The 24905-nt window shown below is 27.9% G+C and overlaps 1 protein-coding gene across 3 annotated transcripts in view; it reads left to right on the forward strand.

Moving 5' to 3' along the window:
* LOC136090706 (uncharacterized) overlaps positions 1-24905 on the forward strand; it is an 87521-nt gene that overhangs the window by 18145 nt on the left and 44471 nt on the right. For all 3 annotated transcript variants that reach the window (XM_065817545.1, XM_065817546.1, XM_065817547.1), the window contains exons 4-6: positions 7481-10004; positions 15992-16047; positions 18640-18909. In XM_065817545.1, coding sequence (XP_065673617.1) covers positions 7481-10004; positions 15992-16047; positions 18640-18909 — 2850 coding nt within the window. The remainder of the gene's footprint in view (positions 1-7480; positions 10005-15991; positions 16048-18639; positions 18910-24905) is intronic.

The raw sequence follows: 24905 nt of genomic DNA on the forward strand, positions 1-24905 counted from the left end.
GCAGGTCCAAATAAGATTTATAAATGCAGGTTCAAATAAGATTTATAAATGCAGGTCCAAATAAGATTCATAAATACACTAAAGGAAGCACTAGATACATTAAGAGGTGTTTCAACCACAGTTGTGAAAAATCTTGTTAAATTAATTTAAAAATGATGTGCAGCATGAAAAAAAGCTCCACATCATTTAAATTGATGTTTATTTTTGTAGCACCATTTTTGATATTGCTTTCGTTATTTATAGTTCTTTTTCATTATTTTCAACAACATTTTTATATACAATCCTATGTTTTGGTATTTTATCTAAGATGTTTTTGATTAAGTTTGTTTTTTGATATGTTTTTTGCAAATAAATAAAAAATTAGTTTAATATTTTTTTGAGTTTTTTTTTTTTTTTTTGGGATGTAAAGAATTATTTTTGTATATTTTTTTAAAATTTTGCCCACCCACTTTTAATATTATTAAAAAAAAAATTATATTCATCTTGTTTATTTGGCTACTGGATAGTAGCTTTATAATGAAAAAAACTTATTTTATTATTAAAAGTTTATTATTTTAACTTAATTTATTATTATTTTTTATAGCTTATATGCTTTTTGTTATGTTAGTTGAAAGTTCTTTTTGTTTGGTTTTTATATTTACCGACATTAACTTTTTTTAAAACGCCACTTACCAAACTGAAAACCGTTTTAATTGAAAATTAGCTCAAAAAATGTAGAAGCATTTTATATCCAGTTTTTTAAAATGTAAATTTTTTAATATATTTTTTGGACACAACAAAAGGGTTGAATTGATGGATCAACACTATCCATTTTTTGTTCAAAAAATTGAATTTTTTGGCATTAAATTTAAACAGATTTTATGACTCAAAAGAAGTAAAAATTATTTTTTTGTATACTTTTACTTCTTTTTAAACATTTGTAAAAATTAATATTTAAAAGCAAAAAGTAATATTTGAGATAATGTAAAACTCAAACAAATCTTGTTTTCTTAAACATTTAGAACTAACTATTTAGAATCTAGTTTTTGTTGAAATATTAAAAGAAAACTTTTATATAAAAATATTACTTAATTAAAAGTTAAACCATTCTTTATTTTTAATGTTTCTAAATAACTGAAAATTAGGAGAACTTCCATACAAACTTTGTTAAGTAAATAAAAGAAAAAAATACGGTGTCAGTAGGCAAACCTAAGTACATTTTTATTAAGATATTCTTCAATTACCTTTGCAGAATCATTTGTCCAAGCTGAATAGAATGGAGTAGTGGCAAATGATATTCCCACAAGCATTTTTTCTAATTTTGATATATTTTTACAACTTGAATAGTAAGTAGTTTACTAAGTAGAATTCAATAACTTCCATTTAAAACAATTTTATGGCTTTAAATTCTGAATTCCTAAAATTAAATTAGTTTGATATATTTAAGAAATTCTGGCCAGGTTTGTGACCGCTTCTGCATAAATTTAATAAGTATATTTTTTATTCAAAATTTATGTTCTATTTTATATATTCAAAAAAGTAGCGAAGCTTTTATTCCTTCTCTTTGATTTTAAATTAAGTCTCATTCTACTCCACATTTTTTCCACATATTACACTGTAATCATTTTTGTTTTTTTTACGAGAACATCTCTATTGAGAACAGAAGTCTTTTTATTATTGCAAGAAGTTAATGTAAAACGGTCCTGTTCCATTATTCTCAATTTACTAAATCTTGTACCTTATTATAGATGTAAGTTGTTAGAGACCTTTAAAAAATCTTTAACATCTTTAATTCTTTAAATCTTTAATTCTTTAACTTGAATAAGTCTAACATTCCATTTTTTATTCATGGGTCTGACCTTATTACTTCTAGCCAGAACAAAGCAGTGTTATTTGCAAAGAACTCTTTCACAAATTTAACTATTGAATCTAACGATCGTACTTTTCCTGCCATTCCAGATAAATAGGTCAACTCATAGTTAGACATCCATATCATTAAGCTTCAGTTACTAAAGTAAGTTCTTAATTAAACTCTTTTTCAGCTTGTGTTTCAAACAACATTTCCATCAGAGTCTTACAAAACTGTTCTCTTTTTAATTCTTGCTAAACCATTAATAAGTGCAAAAAATTGGTTTTAATTTTTAAAAACTCTAGAAAACACTTAACTATCATATAACTTAAATATAATTCCTTTCTGCAGTATTAAAGTCATTTTAAAATGCCTTCCCTATTGTTTCTAATCTACAATACCTACTTTACTGACAATCTTACATCTAAAATGGCTCTATTTGTTGATCACTCAACTTTATACTCATGTCTTTAAAAAAAGTCTTCACTTTTTAAACAGCAGCCAATCTTTAGTCTGATCTTCTCTGTAAGAGCTTGGGGCTTGCAGTGACTTAAGGATTTTAACTCCAGCAAAACTCAGTTATTTACTGCAAACAATTATCAAAATATTTTTGACATATGACTATATTGGCAAATAACAACCTCTCACTTTGAGATAAGATTTAAAAGCACATTGTAAATGTAGTTAGACATGCTTTATCTACCAATCTTGAGTCCCTCTCTCATCGTTATAAGGTTGCATCTCTTCTTTTTACTACAAATAGTATAATCGCTGCTCAAATGAGCTATTATTTCGACCAAAACTCATTCTTGCTCAGTTTTTCATTCAACAAAGTTTTATCCTTTTGCTGTATCTGTCTCTACATTCTATAAAGTTATTTATTCATTTAGTTTATTTCCTCACACATCAATAAAATCTCAAAATCTTCACCCATCTTCATGTTTTTTTGACTATTACAACCTACAACTTCTTAAGTTAATCAGTTTACTTTCTCCCTAACTCTATCCTTTATTTTTTAGTAACTAATAGTTTAATAGTGGTTCTGACACAAGGTTGCTTGCAACCTTGTGTCAGAAGTGAATTAGTTTAAACAAGTATATAAATATATGCCAATATTTAATAAGTAGTAAATGTATGCATAAATTTTTAGTATATAAAGTATTAAATGAAATTCTTTTCTAGCCATCTACTTGATTTGAATACCATGTAAATTATGTTAGTGTATTCTACAAAGAGAGCGCTTGATATGTGCGGATTTTTTTTTTTAAATTTTTTGAAAAAATATGCTGAATAACTTTAATTAAGACAGTTTGCATTATCTCATAGATTTATTTTATGATTAAATATATTGATTATGTTATTTTAGTTTGAATAAAACCCATTCAACTGATAAGTTAGTAGAAGCTGCTGTTGTACGTGCAAAATCAAGTCCAAGGAACTTGAATTTAGAAATAAGTATTAAAATGTTTTCTTAAAATTAACCAAGCAAAATAAACAAAAGTGATAAACATCAGTCATCTATGATGTCTGCAGAGCAAGCTTTGTCACTTTTTAAAATTCATTGTGATTTGAGTGGTTCACAATATCAAATTACTCCAAACTGATGCATATCTCTGATGCAAAATGCTGAGATTTCTATTAGAAATAATCATAAAATCAAAAGTAGATTGTTACCCAGAGGGTTTGCATATTACAAAAACATCTGCAAAGTGCATTTTACAGAACATAATTAACCTTACTTTGTTTTTTAAAAGTAAAGTCTGAGCAGAAATAAAAAAAACTGTAACAAATGGAGCATTTAATTTGAAATATGGCTTTTACAGACCTCAGAATAAGTCAAAATGAGGTTGGCAATAAACTGCCAAACGTGAACTGTTAGAGGTTTGCATCAAGTCAGCTTTAATATTTCAACACAAAGGTTTTACCATATAAACATAGAAACGAGGTCAGCAATTTTTTGCCGATCACAAACACATTTAGTTCGACAGTTAAGTTGGCATTGCTGAATGCCAACCCTAATTCAGAGGGCTGCATGTAGCTTCACAAAGTATTTATCATCAATGATTTGATTAGTCTAATTTGATTTGACTACTATAAAGCAGAATGAACAATCAGTATTTCAAACTTCAATAGTTTTGAAGTTAAGAATTAGGAATACAAAAATCTGGAAAAATTCAAAATCATCCAGCCTTTATTTAAGTAAAAGAGTGAAGTCATTGCAGAAGAAGAAATAAAGCTTAGAAAGCAAATTAAAAATATACCTCTCTGACTGTATTTTAGATCTAGATCTTTTTAGTAATGAAAAGAACTGTTCCACAAAGAATAAAATATTTGTTGACTTGACTATGCCCGACGGAAAGCCATTAAATGTTACTAGCTTTGAATTCATTACGATTGTGCAATGTTTGTTTTGCAAAACCAGGGTAAGATAAAGTCTAGTAAAAATAAGAATGTTTCCTTTTGATGAAAAATCTTTTGCAATGGCAATATCTACTTCACATTGTTGGATTAGACTGCTGTTGAATATGTGCTACACTTTAGATATAAAAAAAAAATTTACAATCTCAGCCAAGATCAGAAGAACATAAGCATTCTGTTGTTGAGCAAAAAAATGAAATTTGGAATGGGTTTAGAAGTAAGCTTAGTCTTAGTGTCGATATGCAAAGCATGGCTATGATTTCCTCAGGTAACACAATCAGAAGAACATTTCGGAATGCAGACACTGGTAGATATTACAGGAGAGTATTTTAAAGTCATTGTGAAGTTAAGAAATAAAATGAAAGCTCTGTAGAGTAGGTATTGCCTTGATTTGAAGGCAAAATAAAAAAAAATTTCAAAAATATTGTTTAGCTACTTAGAATAATAAAGGAAATGTGAAATTGTTTCATAATGTCTTCTGTACACAAGCTGTTAGTTCATCATTATAGAATTTCTCTCAATAACTCCCAATACACAGTGGCCTAGATGGCAAAGTTTGGTAATGGAAACATAATTAATAGTTGAGAAATCACACTAAACTTTTTTGCTAGTTATGGGCAAAAATAATTTTTAATATTTAAATTTAAACTTTATGGGCTGGATTCTTATTACAGTATTTTTGCATTTTTGTTTATAAAAATGCAGAAATTTTTTGATTAAAACTCAAAAAACTTTTAATCAGATATACTTAAAGAAAATGAAAATTTCTTATTAAATTTTAATACAAAAATTTGTTAACTTCATAATTAATATTAACAAAGTTTTCAAACACATCATCAACATATCTTATGGTTTGGTTTTAAAATTGTATGCTCATGAGATCTGCTTGTGTGCTTATTCAAACAAAAATCTTGGCGTAATTATTTTTGGGGATGCAAATGATTAATTTGGTTTCAGACATCAGAATCAGATCTCTCTAAAAGTCAACTCATATTGGCTGTTTTAACTTTTATATTTATTTTAACAAAAACTCTATTATGAAAAAAAGCTTTAAATAGTTTTGTATATCATTTATATGTTTCTTTCAAGGCCTTCCTGAGATAAATTGCCAAAACATATTTTTAATAACAATAAGAAAAGCATTACGATGTAACTCTTGAGATTTTTTAATTTTGTCAATCAACACAATTTCAAATAAATGTATATATTTTTAAATTTTTACTTTTTGCAGTCACAATGTATAAAAAATTAAAACTAAAAAAGATTTCAAATCATTGTCTTGGAAAATCCAGGAATTAACAGAATTTCAAAAAAAAAGTGTGTGTTGTTAATAATCAAAAGCACAATAAAGAGAATGAAAGAGACAAGTATATTTACGGACAGAACACAAGGAGAAAGTCACAAATGAAGGCCAGACAAAAGATCAGTTTAAGAAGATAACAATAAAAATAACAGATAGTTTCTCTATAGCATCTAATTTGGCATGCTTTATGAAAAACAATACTAAGTACAACTGTCACCAAGAAATGTTCTTAATGTTTACATGATATGTACAAGGGTTCAATTGCAAAATGGCAGCAAATTATTTGTTTTTCTAAACTTTAAGTGATTACTAGTAAACTTATAGGAATAAGTTAATGAAGAGTTGAAGAATTGTAGAAAGCATTTCTGCTTATATGAAATACATTGATTCTGTGTAATTATATGTCAGTCTACTGAGTGTAAGAAGATTTATCTTCAGATTCATCCAGAGATTATTCTGCTTGTGGGTTCTTATTATTATTTCTCGCATTGCTACTCATGATTGCATTAAGTCAGAATTTAAGAATTGTTTGAATGGTGTTTTTTTTATGTTTGTTGATGTTGTACTTTCATTTAAGCTTTTTTTTTATTTAAGCATTTATTTTTTTAAACGTATTTATTTATATGCTACTTTATAAAAATTAATTTTTTTTTATGTTTTATGCACCTTGTAAAATTTTTAAAAATGGTTTCGTTTAGGTTGATATAAAAAATAATTATTTGTTTATATTTTAAAAACAAACCTAGTTTTATGTAAAGATGACATTGATAATAATATTATAAACTATATTATATAAACTTTAATGGTAAAATAGACTTGATAAAAAATAAAATTTTGCGCTCCAACAAAAAAGCTTTTGTTTATTTTCTTACACCTATATCCTCATGTTGGTTGATATTGAGAGTACAGAATATCAGATTAAAATGGCTAGATGTTTTTTAGCATAAGAAATGAGTGCTAAATATTTACCATTGTAAAATATTGAATGTCTTGGTAAGTTTGTTATTATCAATCATAATAATAGCTGGTATATAAGAATAGGCATCAAGAGCACAAATTGTGTCCAACAAATTCTTACTTTTATGGTGCAACATCAAAGGTAAGTTTATCTAGTGTGTTATGATGTATGGTAGTGAATCATGACAATAAAGGGTAATGACAGCGAGCATTTTAAACAAATAGAAATGATAATCAATTGGATTTGTCAAAATCAGTGTGGTGTTACTCTTAACAAGAAGAACAGACACAATTGTTTTATATGTTTATAAAGAAAAGTGAGTTTATCTGAAAAAGTGCACCAGTTTAAGCATGTCGAGCATTAAGATTAAATAATAATTAACAAAGTAAGGTAAATAAATAGTAATAGTAAGTAATAGAAAGAAATAGTAAAAAAAAATTTGAGAATATAGGTGACATGAAAAAGTTCAAAATATCAAAATGAAGAAATGCTTTTTTGAATCCACATTACACTAAAGTGTCAAAGCATAGATAAGCTTCTATTATATATTTTTAGTTCAAGCTCGACCTACAGATGTTTTAATCCAAAAGTTATTGGGTGGTCCCATTGGTAAAAAAAGGTTTTGTTAATGTAGGCATCACATTCAATCACAATTTGCACTAACTTCTTAACAAGGGAGCATGTTTTATTCACTTACTCTATGTTTTATGTTATATAACTCCCTTTACTTTTTATAATGCAAATGATTTATGCAAAGTTTTTTCCATAGTTAAGTACTGGAGTTTAGATGCATATTTGGGCATCCAAACCAGTATACCAGTGTCAAAATTGGCCTGAATATGTCAATGATTAGAGAACTTAGCGTTGCTTGTATTTTTTTGAATATATTGCATGTAGAAGTAAAATTTGTTATGTAAACACATTTGTCTTTAGAGCTCAATATAATTATTTGTTTTTCTTTATTTTTGTTCAGGTAATTGCAAATATGAATATATTCATGAAGACATTTTCATTGCAACGCCTGAACCAATTTTTAACAATGAGTTTGCTGATATAAAAAAATCAAATTCTTTGGATTGGAGAGAAACACAAGACATTTCTTTAAAGAAAGTACCTGATGATAAATCAATAGATAAATGTGCTTTAGATTACTTTGACAGAAATTTTTCAAGTTTCAAGGATGTTATTTATGTTCGTTTATTCTCTACTAGTAAAAATGATTCCCCTTTTGTTGCTTCTAAATTTCTTTCTTTGTTTGGTGCTAGTAAAAATAGTGTTTGTGCTGTATTGTCTGGTTACCCATTGCGATATCATGCGTCGTGTTTAAGGTGTAAAATTGAAACATTTGAAGTTTGTGAAGATGAAAATAGAATAACAATTTTTTACTCTGATTATAATCTTGTTATCATTGCTCGCATCGCTACTTCATCAGATTGCATTAAGTCAGAATCTAAGAATTGTTTGAATGATATCATACTGTTTGTTAATGTTAACAAACCTCTTATTGAAAATAAAGGAATTATTATAATTGGAATTGTAATTGTGCCTTCATTTGAGCGTGAATTAATAAAAAAAGAATTGTTTGTTCAATTTCCAAATCACTTTGATTTAGAAAAAATTTTAGTTTTATGTAAAGACGACATGGATAATGAAAAAGAATTTCAAGATTGGTGGAGGTTTATTACCGAATACTGTAAAAAAAAGAAAAGCATAAATAAATGTGAGGGTAATAAAGAAGAGCTTTTTAAGCACCTTATTGGATTAACTATAATGTTCATGGCTAAAGTTGACCATTGCTTACCCACATTAGAGTCCAATTCACAAAAACAGATCAAGTCATTGCTACTTAACTATGAACAGTTAAAAGCAATCAATGATAATGAACTTAAAAAAATTATTAATGGTGGATATGGTTCTGGAAAATCTGTTGTTGGGAAAGAGATTGTCAAAAGTTGCATAACAAAAAAATCAGATATTACCTGTACTTTGTATTATATATGCTGTAATCATTTTTCATTGTTTGAATGTGAAATGAAGGAATTTGTTGACAGCTTAAAAAAACCCTCAAATGTTAATGTTATTTGTAATAATTTGCATGATTTATGGGTGAAAATGTGTAAAAGTAAAAATGTTTTTGACGAAAAGGTTTCCCTTCCAATATTACTAGAATATTTAGCTGGTATCAATAATAATGAAGTATGTTTTGTATTGGATGAACTGTCTGGTGAACATGTCAATGATAAAGAGGTAGTTCTGTTAAATAATCTGTTTTTATCTGTATTAAAAGACTCTTTAGTTGTTTTTATACCTGAAAGTGTTGATAAGAACAGAGAATTATTTATAAATGGTGAAAGTAATTCAATACAAGTTAATTGTTTTAGTGAAAATATATTAAAAATGAAAGTCATTTCACTCAAAAAGTTAATGAGAGTAACTGTACAAAATAACAATTTAATAGACTTAACTCAAAATTTAATTTGTAAATCTAAAACTTTTATAAACCTTCCTAGAGCAGACATAAAAATGGCATTAGAAAAAAATGAAAATTTCGAATTGCCAGGTAGTGAAAATCATGCTTTCATACATAATAGTCACACATCTACAGTTAATTCTAAAGATGTTTCAAGTCAATTAATGAGTAATTCGAGTATATCAAAATTAAATGATAGTGAAACATTTGCTAACAACTTTAAAATGATTGGTAATAATTTTTACGATCCTGATAAAGATCACATGTTGAAAATAGTAGTAGGCAGAAGCAATGATTTAGATCCAAATACTCTTATAGCAACCAATTACGTTTTTAAAACCGGTAGTATAGGACATTCAATTAATGGAGAAAAACCCAGGGTAATATTTTTACCTTTTAATGATATTACAAAAATTTTTTCCGTGAAAGTTTTGTCCATCGTTTTGAAAAAACTTTGTTTTGCTGATAAATTAAGAAAAACCGTTGTTATATGCAGCCACCTAGATGAATTGCTATCAGTTGGATATGCAATAAAAACAATTGAAAACTATGAAGCAGTATTTTATTCACCTCATATGCAGAAATGTATGCCAACTTTTGAGGAGAAGTCTAATGTTGCAAATAAATTAAAAACATGCTATCACGTTCTTGTAACTGACTGTAAAGGATTCTCTGGAGCTGAATCTGAATCTATAATAGTTCTTGTGAGTGCAGATGAGATATTTCTTCGACATGTTCTTGTAGATGCAATGTCAAGATCTAATTCTCACCTAATTGTTTTGGTTTTAGGTTCTAATGATATTAAAACTAAGAGTGTTGCACATAAAACTGAAACTATTGGAAGTGTGTTCATTAATTGGTCAAAAAACATAGTTGAAAAGATTACAGTTAAAAAAGGAAGCGATGAGTGTCATTTTTACATTGATGATCACAAAGAGTTTTTAAATAATTCATTAGAATTTGAAGATGGTTTTGATATGTTTAAAACTGAAAATTGCTTAAAAGTTTTCCCAGAAAATTACTTGATGTAAGTATGATAAGTATCATAATTTTTTTAAGTTTTATATTGTATCACACCATGACATATGATTTTTTTCTCTCTTCCACTTTAAAGGGAGAGAGGAGATGCAAAAGAAAAAAAAAAAAAAATTGATGAGCTTTGTTTATATCAATTGATTTAAAACCTTACAATTATTATTGGTTTAAATTTATATTTATTTGTATTTTTTAAATGTATTTATTTAATTTTTAGTTTAGTTGTTTTTATAAATTCAACAAATATTTTAGCTTTTAAAAACTTTACAAAAATTTTAAAGTGATAGTTATTTTAATGTTTATTGAAACCAGTAATATGCTTTTCAATTTGATATTTATTTGATATTTTGAATTAGTATTAATACGTTTTTCAATTTGAGTTAGGCTATTTATAGTTTTTGTATATATACAAAAAATAAATTCCAAATAGTTCAGAAACTATAGCTAATTTAGTAAATGTAGCAAAAAATGTAGTTAATTATGATTAATTTAAATCTTTTCAAACTTTTTCTATTGTTGTTAGTATATAGTTGTTTATAAATTTAATAGAAAAAGTTTGAAAAGATTTAAGTTAATCATATTTAACAACATTTTTTGCTACATTTACTAAATTACCTATAGTTTCTGAACTATTTGGAATTTATTTTTTTAAAACCAGTTGTTTTTAAAGAAGATTGTTATAATAATTTGCTTTCAGGATGATTGCATCACTGCTAAAGTGTATTTGTAGGAACATTACAAATGTAAACACTACAAACCCCAAAAACCACATTGGTTTTTTAATAATTTTGGAAAAGATTTTAAAACATTTTACAAATTATATGTAGGGTTTACTCTATAGTAAAATAGTTTCTATTTCTAAAATAGTTTCTATCTGTCATCAATAAAAAAGTTTCATTTTTTATGTTAATTTACAGCGGAAATACTGCCATTGAAGCATGTTATATTTTTTTGTCATTTTAGAATTTCATTTGTTACAATAATAACTAAGATGAAACCAACATCTTTGTTACATTTACATATAAACAAAGTAAGAAATCTTAGTACAATACCTGATGCCACAGTTGCCAGAAAACATACTAATGTGAGAAAAAAACAATTAGAAGCTGCAAAAAATGGGTCCAAAGAAATAAATAGGAAAGGACAAGCAGCACTAAAGACTGGTATGTTTCCTCCTATTAAAAATAGAGAGACGATCAGCAGGTGATTAGATAGAAAAGTTATTAACTGACTAGAATGAAGTTATTGAACTATACTTACAGAAAATGAATAAGATATATTATTTGTTTTATAAAAAGTAAAAATAAGTCTTTACTAGCAAAAAATAAACTGAAAGTAACCAAGTTAAATCTTAATGTGCTACGTATTAGACATTACACTAATGCAATGATGAAAGTTGGAAGGAAGTTTTGACAAAGTTTGGTATGGTAGTCTTCTCCATAAGCTTGTTTCATATGGCATATCTGGGAAAGTTTTTATGATTGTCAAATTATTTCTTTCTAACCGTCTTATTAAAGTTATCTTTGAATGCCAACACTCTTCTTTATTTCCAGTAACCTTTGGGGTACCTCAAGGTTCTATCCTTGATCCTGTTTATTATCTTCATTAATGATCTTCCCGACAGTCTTACATCTAAAGTAGCTCTATTTGCTGATTGAATCTGATCTCACTTCTGTAACACATTGGGGCTCATAGTGGCTTCATCAGGATCTGATAAGGTTGCTTTTCTTTGTTGTGCTTGCTATTTTCTCTCTCCTGATTCTATTCTCTACCTCTACTAATCTCTTATTCGTCCCTGTATTTACCAAGTTTTAAATATTCAATAATTATTTCTGCTTTTAGACAGGAAATACTTTTTCCTGACCTAAACCGCTATTCAACACACAAATTTTTTAATATTTGGATCAAGCACTCATAAAAACATATAGAATGATATATTAAGCACATGTATTTATACATTTATATAAATATGTATATATATATGTATGTATATGTTTATATATATATATTGAATTTCTAAATCAATTGGTTCATGAACATTTAGGTATTTTAGAAAAAAAAAGTGATAACTTTCATGTTTTATTACAAAAAAAAAAAAACACTTTAACATCTACATCGACATCAATATTTTGTATGACCACCTTTAGCTGCGATGACTGCTGCAACTCTCCTTGGCATGCTCTCTATCAAATTTAAGTACTGTTTTTGAATGTTTTCGATATGGTGCCATACTTCAATTAATCTTTCAATTAATTTTTGTTTATTGGTTACCAAAATTTTTGACATTTCCGCTTTAAAAGTTTTCTATTGGATTTAGGTCTGGTGAATTTCCTGGCCAGGGTAAAACAGTAATTTTTTTGTTGTCTAAATACTTAGATACGCTTTTTGCTTTATGGCATGGAGCCGAATCATGTTGGAAAATAAATTTTCTATTTTGAAACCACTCCTTTGCCTGAGGTATAAGGCGTTCCTTGAGAACTTTAATGTACTGATCCTGGAACATCGCATTTTGTACAATATACAGTTTTCCTGTTCCCTGGCCACTTACAACAGACCACACCATAATTTTGAGTGGGTGTTTAACTCTTTGCACCAAACAGTTCTCATTAAACTTCTCGCCTTCTCTTCTTCTCACAAAATTGGTTTTATCCATCATGATCTCTATAGTGGATTCGTCTGAGAAGCAAACCTTAAAAGTCAAAGTTATAAAAATTAACAAACACCATTTTTTTAATAAGTAGCCAAAATATGTAAAAGAATTCAGTTTATAAGAATGATTTTTTTCAAATATACCTTTTACCAACCATCATTTACAAAAAATCATTTACAACAGAAAAGTGTAAATGATTTTTTGCCCATTGTAGGCGCTTTTCTTTTATAGCTTCAGTGAGCTTGGGTCTGATTGCAGGTCTACAAGCTTTGAAGCCCTGTTCTGCCAATCTTCTACGAAGAGTCCCCAAAGAAATTGATATTCCTTGTTCATTAAGGATTTCTTTAAGGACTTTTTTTGATTTTCTCCTATTTTCCACCACTGTATTTCTTATTTTTCTCTCTGTACGTGGGGTTGTCACTCGATTTCTGCCACAGTTTTTCCTCTTTTCTGACAACAATGGTTCATTTTTTCCCATTTTTTTCTTAATTCTATCAACTGTTGCCCTAGAAACCTTTACATTCTTTGCTATTTGTCTATTGGAGCTATTTCCAGCCAATATAAGACCCTGAATCAGTCCAATTAGAGATGGTGAAATATCTTTTTGTTTTTCAATTGCTTTAAAGATAACAAAAAAAGAAGGTTAGGTTATGTTGAAAAATAAAATAAATAGAGACAAAAATATATTAGATTTTTTAAACGTTCAAATAGAAGAAGCACTTACCTTTGTTCAGGAAAAAAAAAAAAAAAAAATTCAGTGAAAAATATGAAAATAAAAGTAATTTGTTCTTGGACTAAATATTGCTGTCAAAAATTTGTGTAGAAATTCTTCTGTAGTCTACTTTTTATGGTTATTAACATAACCATAGTCCTATTTTCTGTGAAAATGTCACCTATTTTATGTAGACTACTGACTCATTCTTTTTTGTGAAAAATAAAATGTTGTGATTTGAAAATAAGACCATGCTTTGCCCAAAAAATCATTATATGATGATATTAAAACCCCTCAAAAACTTTGCATGATCAAAATATCATTTATAAGATCTTGTTGTTTTTTAAAAACTTAACATTTTTAATTTATGCTGTAATTTGATTTTTCCATGACTAGATTGGCCTGACTGGATATATTTAGCCATAAATTTGTGTTTGGTTTTGACAGCAACAGCTGACTTCTGGTGCCACCAACAATTCTTCCTTTTTGTTAAACACAATGTCAGTAGTTGGATTATTCCTTTTTACTACTTCATTATACTTATCAATGAATAATAGTTCATCTCATTTAGTAAGTGACTCGTGCACTAGCTTTAGCTGATTATTTGATTGACAGGAGGTTTTTGCAAACCGACCTGTCAAAATTATTAAGATTCAACAGGGTTTGAATGCCATGGCTAGAAAATAATTTATAATACATTATACAGTGGTGGCATAAAGTCTTTGCCACACTGTTAGATTTTACACAACTTGTACTTAGGTTGCCTTGGTATATTACTTTCTAAAGCTTTTCCTTCGGGAATTTGTCTAAATCTCTAATTGGACATCTCCCGCGTTATAAGCAACGGTTTTCATATAGTTTAACTTGTTAATTTAATTGCTATTGTTGGTTGATTGAGACACCTGCCACTATCTTCAATACAATCTGTATTATACTGGTAAGTAAAATATAGTTTTTGGATGTTTTTGCGCATATTTGTTGAAATTTGTGGTTGCTGTATACTTCATGTTATCACTCTATAATTTTTGCTACAATTCTGATTGGTTAAACCCCATAGTAATTATCAATTAATTACTAATTATAATTAGTAACTATAATTAGCCTAATTAACTACAATTACACATATATCATTATTTCACACCAAATCTATAATTTATTTTTTATTCTTGTCAACTAAACTTAACGTGAACAATTATTTTCTACATAATTTTTTGAGTTATTGGAAAAAAGTGGGCTTTTTTGTATAGGATTGTTATCGATATGGCCATCCCATTATCTCTTCAATGACGCCTGCAAATAGTGGTAATGGCAAAACAAGGAATTTCCTACAGGGACATTGCTAAACCATTAAAGGTTAGCTTGAGAGCTGTCACCTACACCATCAAAAGAGAGAGAGAGACTGGGACAGTAATAGACAAAAAGCATTCTGGCAGACCACACAAAATGACCATTTGGGAAGATCGGCTTTTGGTTTGGGCAAGTCTGGCTAATCGCTTCGACACGGCATCTGATGTAGCCAGTTACATGGGAAAAACGCACAGCATTAATCTGGCAGCAAGAACCGCAAGGAAACGCCTTCAGCAAACTGGGTTGAATGGCAGAATCGCTGCCAAGAAGCCATTATTGCGGCCTGACAATATTGCGAAGTGACGAGCATTTGCAAGGCAACACAAGAACTGGACTGTTGAACAGTGGAATAAAGTGTTGTGGAGTGATGAGAGTTGTTTTACCGTATTCTGTGGAGCAAAACAAGTGTATTTTAGAAGGAAAGTTGGTGAGAGATTTAGTTCTCAATGTGTTGCACCAACAGTGAAAAATGGTGGAGGTTCCCTTATGATTTTAGGTTGCATGTCGGGATTTGGTGTTGGCCGGCTGTATTGTTGTACAAGCACTGTTAACCAAGACAAGTACATAGAAATACTAAAAACACAAGTTAAACCATCTGCCACCAGGCTTTTTGGCAGAAATAACATGATTGTTTTCCAACAAGACAATGCTCCCTGCCACAAAGCCAAAAAACTTACTGAATACTTTTGAACGCATCAATGTGATTGAATGGCCACCACAAAGTCCCGACTTAAACCCTATGGAATATTTGTGGGAGGAACTGTTCAGAATGGTGCAGAAAAGCAAGTCCAGCAATTTGGATGAATTGTGGCAACAGTTGGAGTCTGCTTGGCATGCAATCCCAATTGCCACAGTCCAAAAGCTGTCAATGCCTAGGTGCATACAGGCAGTCATTGATGCACATGGTGGACACACAAAATATTAAAATTTTTGTTGTTTTTTTACAAGTGCTATGCATTTATATCATTTGAGTCATGTTTGGTGCTGTTTGGTGGTGCTTTAACTTTTGCATAATAAAAATAAAGTTTTTTCTTGTTTTTCCTGAGTGTGGCAAAGACTTTATGCTGCTGCTGTATATATTTTATAAATTTGAATATATATATATTTACTGGTGGTTAAATGCTACCATTATTTTTTATAAATATAAAGTCTAAATATGAGGTAGGAATTTATTAATTTCAATATAAATAAATTAAAAAAATTTGTTTTTAAATATCAGATTTTGTTAATACATTTAAGTTGTTATTTTATGTTTATTCTAATTTTTTAGTTATGATAGTGCAGCTTTCGAGTTGACTAAATCAGGGAAAGAAGAATTTGAAAGTGGTAAGTTTTTATTTTTAAAGGTAGATGTGAATGAGGCATGGGAATTGGAATGAATTTGTATGTGTGTGTAGTCAAGGGTAGGGGAGCTTAAGTCTCTTGCATTGGAAATTGTTATTTCTAAAAAATTTGATCTAACAAAAAAAAAGAAATGAAAAAAGAATCTCTTGTATTATAATATATTTTAACAATTAGCATAAAAAAAGTTTCTAAAAATTTTCCGCATGTATTTGCTGTGGTGCATCATATACTACTGTTTTTCACCAAAAAATTGTTTATAATCTCAAAAAAGCTTCTTTGACTTTTTTTGTGATAAAATTTGACCACAAATTATTTAATTACATTAAGTGTTTTTTTTTTGTTGTTTTCTTTTATAATTTAATTAGTGTAATGACCTAGGTCATCTAACTTTATTTTAATAAAATAAAGCTATTAATCTTGTTCTGCAGCTGGGTACACCATAATCTCAGCAATTACTTGTTTTATCCAATTTTTTTCTTTAAGTTTTCGTTATTCTGTTTATACTAAATAAAATAATAATGACATCTCTTATTCATGTCTATTTTTTATTATAAAATATTTTGTATGAACTCATTTTTGTATAGGGGAGAGTGAAATATTGTGATTCATAGGGCACCATGAAACAATGTAATTATGGAGGCATCTTAAGAGTTGTAACAACCACTTTCATATGGTGAAAGTTACTGCTAGAGCTATGTTTTGAAAAAAAATCATTTGACCTAGTTTGTTATTACTTTAAAATAATTCGACTGTCAACTAAATTGACTAACATGTTTCACTAAAACCCACTAAAATTAGCTTATGTTACACTGAAGTCCACTAAAATCAGCTAATGCATTTTTGAAATCAAAGTTGATTAAAAGTTGATTTAGTCAAAAAAAATGGGAATAAATTTATTTTGAAACAAAGTGTAATAGAAACTAGAAAGTAACTTTTATTTGCTTTTTATTTTTTAATATCATATCATGTAAATATTAAAAGAACAAAACAATATGAGAGCAGGGCAACGATGGTAAAATTTATTTCCAATTCATTAATATGTCTTTATTAGCTTATAACATTTAACCTGTTAATAAGCTGTAAATTAGTTTTATGACATTTAGATTTTAGTGCTTAACTTTGCTGTTCTGCCCTTTGACAGCTTGGAATGGCCATATATCTTGTTCTGCCCTGAGACTCAAGCTTAGAGTAAACAAAAAAATAAAATTACAAAACTGAAATTTAGGTATAAGTTAGGTATAAATATTGGTAACATGGTCTGAATTAGATAAAACTTATGAATAATAAACAAAAAACTAGAAAGCATGTTGAAGTTGTAATACGAAATGCTATTGTTATAAAATGAACAAACAAAAAATAAATTGAATAAAAAAGTTTAAAGGATTTCAAGATTATTATTCAACTTAATCGACATTTAGTAGATTAGTAGAAAATCCATAGTTGACTAAATCGACTATTCGATTTTTCAAAGTTGACTAATTTCAATTTCGAAAAATTATGACCTCCTCAACTTTGGAAAAAATCCTAAAATTGCTAAAATGTGCCAAAATGAAATTAACTGTAGCATTTTTCTATTCATCCACAAGTCTTGACAGATAAGTTTTCTGATTAGCTACTACTGTCTGCAAAAAATGGGCAAATTATAGGCAGCTTGTTGCAGTTTATGACTTAAATATATCTAAAAGCAAAATGTCCGCTCGCCTAAAAAGTCCAATTTTGTGAGAGATTCATCAGATGTAAGCATTCCGCCAATTTTTTGCTTTATTTTTAGCCCATTGGGTGACTTAAGCATTCCTGTCAATGTTACCCCAAAACTGAAATATGCGTTTTAAAAAAAATGAAACAAAAAATCTTAAATACAGAAACAACATAAAAAAACACATAAAATGATATATTAGAATGGATTAAGTTGCATCATTCTTGAGACTAGATTTATTGGACACATACTCCATCGATTGATCGAATATTTAATAAACAGAAAAAACACAAAGCCTGGACATACGGCCTCTTGGTTCTTGGCTGACGATCATCAACAGGTAGTGGGTAAAAACATCTAATCGAATACATGTCAATTTTACCCACATGTCAAAGTAACCCTGCGTTACCTTATTTTTGAGGTAAGGTAGTTAGTCACCTTATGAAATATCATATTGATATCAGATTGATATTTGATATTGATTTATATATAAAATAATGAATTATTAAATAAATTATTTTTCTTTTTCGAATTATTTTATTATCAAATTAAATTTTAAATTTTTTCTATTTAATTATACAATATGATTTAGAATGGAAGAAGTTAATTTATTTAAACTATAATATTTGATTTAAAATGGACGAAAGATTTTTTAAATCATTTATAATTAAAAGATTAATCTGAGAATTGCGGTTTAATAAAACATAATTTTATAAAGTTAATTTAATCAATGGTAAACTTTTTTTGTTGTAAATTTTGAATAACTTTCAGATTAATTTTATGGAGAAAGTATTATCAGGGTAAAAGATATTCTCACCCAAAAGATATCTTAGCCTTTTTTTGCTGTATGAATAATATTCTAAATAATTTTTTTATAGAAATTGACATCAGAGTAGTAGATATCCTCATAGAAAAGGTGTCTTCAGAGTGGGAAAGATTTACTTCTAGCTTTGAAGTCAGTAAAGATTGTTTGTTTAATGCTACTATTGAACAAATTGATAGCGATAATACACATAACGATGAATCAAAAATGAAATTTTTACTTACAAACCTTTATGAACATCACCCTACAGATTACAAAGCTTATATTGAGAAATCATTGAAGAAAATGAAGAGAGATGATGTGCTTCAAGATTTGTTATATTTAGGTATGTTGCTTTCATTATAATGCTAAATTTGTAACAAATGTGCTTACTCTTAGTAATGGTATTATTTAAGGTGAGTTAAGGCATGTTATCGGAAAAATCTGCCCACCTTTCTTGATCAAAAAAGGATGTAAGAAAGCTTAAATGTATTTAAATCAATACATTTCTGAAAAATTAAGACTGTAAAGATTACATATTAATAGGGAAAAAACAAAAAAAAATTAAGTTTTACAGAAAATTCTGACTTTCTTTTTGATGCCTCCCATAAGTTTCTGGACAGAGTGATTTTTGTAAGTTTTAGCAGCGTAATCCCATTTTTTCTTCAAATCTGTAGCTGATTTTACTGTTTTTCCACTTAATCAATTTCTTTTTGATGACGGCCCAATATTTTCAATAGGACGTAATTTGGGGCAGTTTGGAGGATTCATCTTTTTCAGAACCAACATCACTACATTTTCATCGTAAAACTTTTGAGCATCTTTTGAGTAATGTATTGTGGCTAAATCAGGCCAAAACAATACTGAAGTTCTTCTATGAGCTTTAATTAGTCGTTTTATACGAGAAAGACAACATTTCACGTATTCCGAGGATTTCATTGTGCCCAAACAAACATGAATTGGCGATTTTTTGCCGCAAGAGCAAAGTGCCTGCCAAATCATCAATTTTTTCGAAAATTTATCAGTCATTACATACTTTTATTTATCACTCACATTTCCTCTTATTTTAGAAGCATAGTAGCACTGCCCAGGAATTTGTTTTAAATCCATTTTAACATAAGTTTCGTCATCCATCAAAATATATCCATTATGTTTTGTTAACAAGCTGTCATACAACTTTCGAGCTCGACTCTTTGCGGTTGAATTTTGTTTATCGTTTCGATTTGGCATTTTAACTACTTTAAAACTTTGATATCCAAGTCACTGTCGCCATTTGTGTACAAAAAAATTGGAAACCTTCAGTTTTTTTGCTCGATATCTATCAGACCAATCAGGATGTTCTTCCAATGAAGTCTCCAACCGTTCGAGAGCTCTAGGATTTGCTGTGCGTTTTTTTCGACCACTTCCTTGTTTTCTCTGAATAGTTTTCTGTTCTGTAAACTGTTTAAGAAAAGTATCTACAGTTCTTCTTGATATTTTTAATGATTTCGCCAACTTTCTATTCGATAAAGTTGGATTTTCTATTCGATAAAGTTGATATATATATATATGTATATAAATATATATATATATATATATATGTGTATATATATATATATATATATATATATATATATATATATATATATATATATATATATGTATATATATATATATATATATATATATATATTTATGGTAGAGTGGTGTATTAAACAAAAAAAATCATAATAAACTAAAACAACATATTGCACTAAAAAATACTTTTATAACAAATACAATAGTAGTGAAGTGGTTGAACACTCGCTTTATAAGCGAGAGGTTTCATGTTTGATTCTCACCATGTTCCAAGTAGTGCTGCTCTCAACTTGTTTCTCTGCACAGCGGCTTTGTTTGCCAAGGTTTGTGTTTCAGAGTTATAGAGTTGAGAGAGGGGTTTTAACTACAATTAATTATATTGCAACCAACCTTGACAATCATGCCTAGTTGCAGGATGGTCATTATGTGTTCTTTTAACCATATCATTCAGCATTTTTTCCAGATAATTAGATATTTTTTTTTCATTCCATGTTTTTGTCATGCCATTTGCTGTTCTTTTATCATATAGCGAAGCTACACGCAATGAACCACAAACTGGAAATTTCCCTGTCATTTTTCCACACAAAGAAAAGGTTTTCATCTTGTTCGTGAATTTGGAATTTCACCAAAATTATTATCTCTTCTCCAACACAACTTTTATTTTCCATTCTGTCCTGTAAACCAACAACTCTTGCTCCTTCGGATACGTGGATTACCCGCTTAGAATGTAACCCTTACATTTTCGAATGGACAAGTACCCGACTTATAGGTATTATGTCTTTATCCAAAGTTTCATCAATATATGATGACGTTCCTTTCCAGATTGTTTCTTCTTGCACTAGCACTTTGTCCAACACTGCTTTCGTTACTTTCATTATATATATATATATATAATATATATATATATATATATATATATATATATATATATATATATATATATATATATAATTATATATATATATATATATATAATTATATATATATATATATATATATATATATATATATATATATATATATACATATATATATATATATATATATATATATATATATATATATATATATATATATATATATATATAATTATATATATATATATATCCCCTATAACATTTTTAGGTTACATTACGTATTGTAACGTAAACGAAATTTGTTACGTTATGTGCAAAATGTCCGTAATTTTTACGTAACCGAGATGTAAGATTTTACGTAACGACACGTGACATTGTTACGTAACAATACGTGCAAAATGTCCGTTATATTTACGTAACCGAGACGTAAGATTTTACGTAACAATACATAATGTGATAAGGTAACGTTACGTGTAAAAATGTAATTTTTACGTAACTGAGATTTTACGTATAACGTATAAATACGTAACATTTAGACCTAATAAGGTGTGATCATGGTCACCTACGGCAACTTTCAATTTACGACATATTGAATTATCGTATGCGATTGCATAACATATTAATAGTTTCCATTGTTGTCACAGCTTACAGTTATAGCCGAAACAGTTCAGACTAATCAACAGAAACCTTCGTCTACAGTTTAAGGGGTAAACAGATACTTTTACAACAATAGCAATCACACTAAAACTTGAAACAACAACCATTAGCACTAATAAAAATTCTTACACTACTTGATTGAAACAAAAGCTTACCGTAATACACTTAATTTGATATGCAAGATTGAAAAGATTGTCAAAATTGACATTATAAACACATTTTTGATTGTAGGGTAATAAAAACAAAAGAAATGTTGCACTAGTATATATATATATATATATATATATATATGTATATATATATATATATATATATATATATATATATATATATATATATATGTATATATATATATATATATATATATATATATATATATATATATATATATATATATATATATATATATATATATATATATATATATATATATATATATATATATAGGTATATATATATATATATATATATATATATGTATATATAGATATATATATATATATATATATATATATATATATATATATATATATATATATATATATATACATATATATTTATATATATATATATATATACATATATATATATATATATATATATATATATATATATATATATATATATATATATATATATATATATATATATATATATATATATACATACATATATATATATATACTGACCCGTAACGTGAAAATTTTTAGAAAAAAGGCAGATTATAATAGTAAATAAAAATTTTTCTTAATTTTACATATAAAAGTTGTTTGAAATAAAGAGAATTTGCAAATAAAGGGGGATCGATCGCACCTGATTACCCTCCTTCCTCCTCCTCATATATACTTCAAATTTCATATAAAATTTATTGATGACGATCAGAAAAAAGCATTTAATTCAGAAGTTTATAATAACGAAAAAAATAATTAACATAGTAATAATATAATCTGTGTACATTTTACCTCTAATTACTGTCTTTGGTAAACGAAATATCATCGTTGTAAATATCATCAAAGGCGTTACTGTCAGAATTATCATTACTAATAGATTCAGGTGCAATACTAGCCTTCTTTGGTGCCCGACTAGGTATGCCTATTAGTCTGGTGTCTGCCTTGATTACTGCACGTTTTGCATGCATTGGCATTCGTTTTAATTGATCCCCGAGCGCCTCTGCCACCTTATGGACGTTAATGTGTTTTTGCGATCTTAGCTGCAGAGAATCTTTAAAATATAAAAATAAAATCTACATCTTTAAAGGAATAAAATCAATAAAAAAAAAAAAAAACATTTATCCAATTATATAATTATTGAAATCACATTAGCACAACAGTAAAACTTTTTTTGATAAAATAAATAAATTTAGCGGCAAAACACCTCGAAAAATGCCCCAAATTGTCCTTTAATTATTTGACTTTGAGCGCAAGGTAAATCTCAATATTTTGTAAAAAAAAATTTTAATGTGATTATAATGGTCCAATTTCTTTTTTAGATTATTGTGTATTCTGGTTTTTTCGTATTTGTTGTTTAAAATAAAGTAAAGTTTCGCAAAATTTAGTCAAAAAAATAAAACTTTATTGCGTATTTGCCCATAGTTATTTTTTTCCTAAATCTTTTTTATTAACTTAAACAACATTTACGAAAAAACCGGAATACATAACAATTTAAAAAAAATTTGGGTCATTATCACATAAGAAATTTTGTTTTCAGAAAATATTGAGATTTACCTTGCGCTCAAAGCCAAGTAATTTGGAAACAATTTAGCGCATTTTCCGGGGTTTTTTGCTGCTTGAGCACAAGGTAAATGTCAATATTTTTAGAATTTTTTTTTTTGCAATCGTATTTGTTTCATATTTGCTCCATATTGGGTTTCTTGTGTATTTTCGTTTTATAATAAAAAAATTTTTGAACACCCCTAATGTCTTGTTTAAAAGCCGAAAAATTCAAGCATAATTTTAACTATCATTGCTAATTGTATATGTATAAATGTGTTTCTAATTAGGAGTCGTTCATTAAGTACGTACGCTTTTATTTCAATCCTTCTTCCCCTCCCCCTATTTAGTACCCTCCACCTCAATAAAAGAATCTACGCTTTTAACGTACCTACCTTTTTTTTAGTTTAGTGTCTTCTTTTATAATTTCGATATACGCTTTTTTTAGTACCCTCCACCTCAATAAAAGAACCTACGCTTTTAATTTATCTACCTTTTTTTTAGTTTAGTGTCTTCTTTCTTTTATAATTGAGCCCTGATCCCCCCTCCCCCCCACCCCCCCACTCCCCCCCCCCCCCCCCCCCCACAAATCGTATTTACGCCATTTACAGATATAAATATAAGGTACAGGCGCAATGGAGTGTTCATACATCAACTGTGTATTGTTTCATGTACCTCAAAATAATACTCTTCTACCGCATTGAAATCTAAGTTTTAATCAAAAAAGTTGCAAAAAAAACTTTTTTTAAATAGAGTATTAAAAATGTTTTAATATGCTGTCTTCGGATTTATTAATGATTTACGCCGTTTATAAGACTTAAAAGAAGTTTCCTTTTTAATCAAACCCACTAGCAATCTAATTTAGCAATTTTATATAAACCAGAAATTATTTGAGATCTATTTTAAATAAAAAGGATTAAGTATATATATAATAATCAGATTGGATTACTTGTGGGTTTTATTTAATAAAGATTATTTTCTAAACTTATAAATTTAAAAGCTTTTGATCAAATAAAACGTGATGTAACTTTATATAATCTAAGTGTGAGACGCATTTAAAATACCTATATAGATTTTTTTGACGTTATGTTGTGTCTTAATTTATACTTATTAAAAGTGCACTGTTATAAGTATAAGTGTCATGGTTTTTTTTAAATTTATATTTATAAGTTAAAAAAAACCATACTGGTATTTTTTAAAATTTTTAGCAATATACAAAAAATTAGTTCTGATTTTTTTTTATAACAAATTTGTCACGAAAACAGCGTTTCGATTCGCGAAGTTTCAATTAACTAATTGCAACTTTGCGATTTGAATTTTTAACAAAAAAATATTTTTCTAAAACTTTTTTTAGTTACTTATGTCTTGACAAATGCATCGTTGAATACCATAACTCATAAATGAATCACAGTATTTAACAAATTTGTTGAATTAACAATATTGTAAATGCCCTGAATACATTTGTCCAGACCATTGTAATAAAAAAAGTTTATTTAAAAAAAAACTAACCCACAAGCAATCTAATTCCTTATATATATGATTTTTACTGCAACCACCAGGCA

This window comes from Hydra vulgaris, chromosome 14 (genome assembly GCF_038396675.1).
Source record: "Hydra vulgaris chromosome 14, alternate assembly HydraT2T_AEP".
NCBI classification, from domain to species: domain Eukaryota; kingdom Metazoa; phylum Cnidaria; class Hydrozoa; order Anthoathecata; family Hydridae; genus Hydra; species Hydra vulgaris.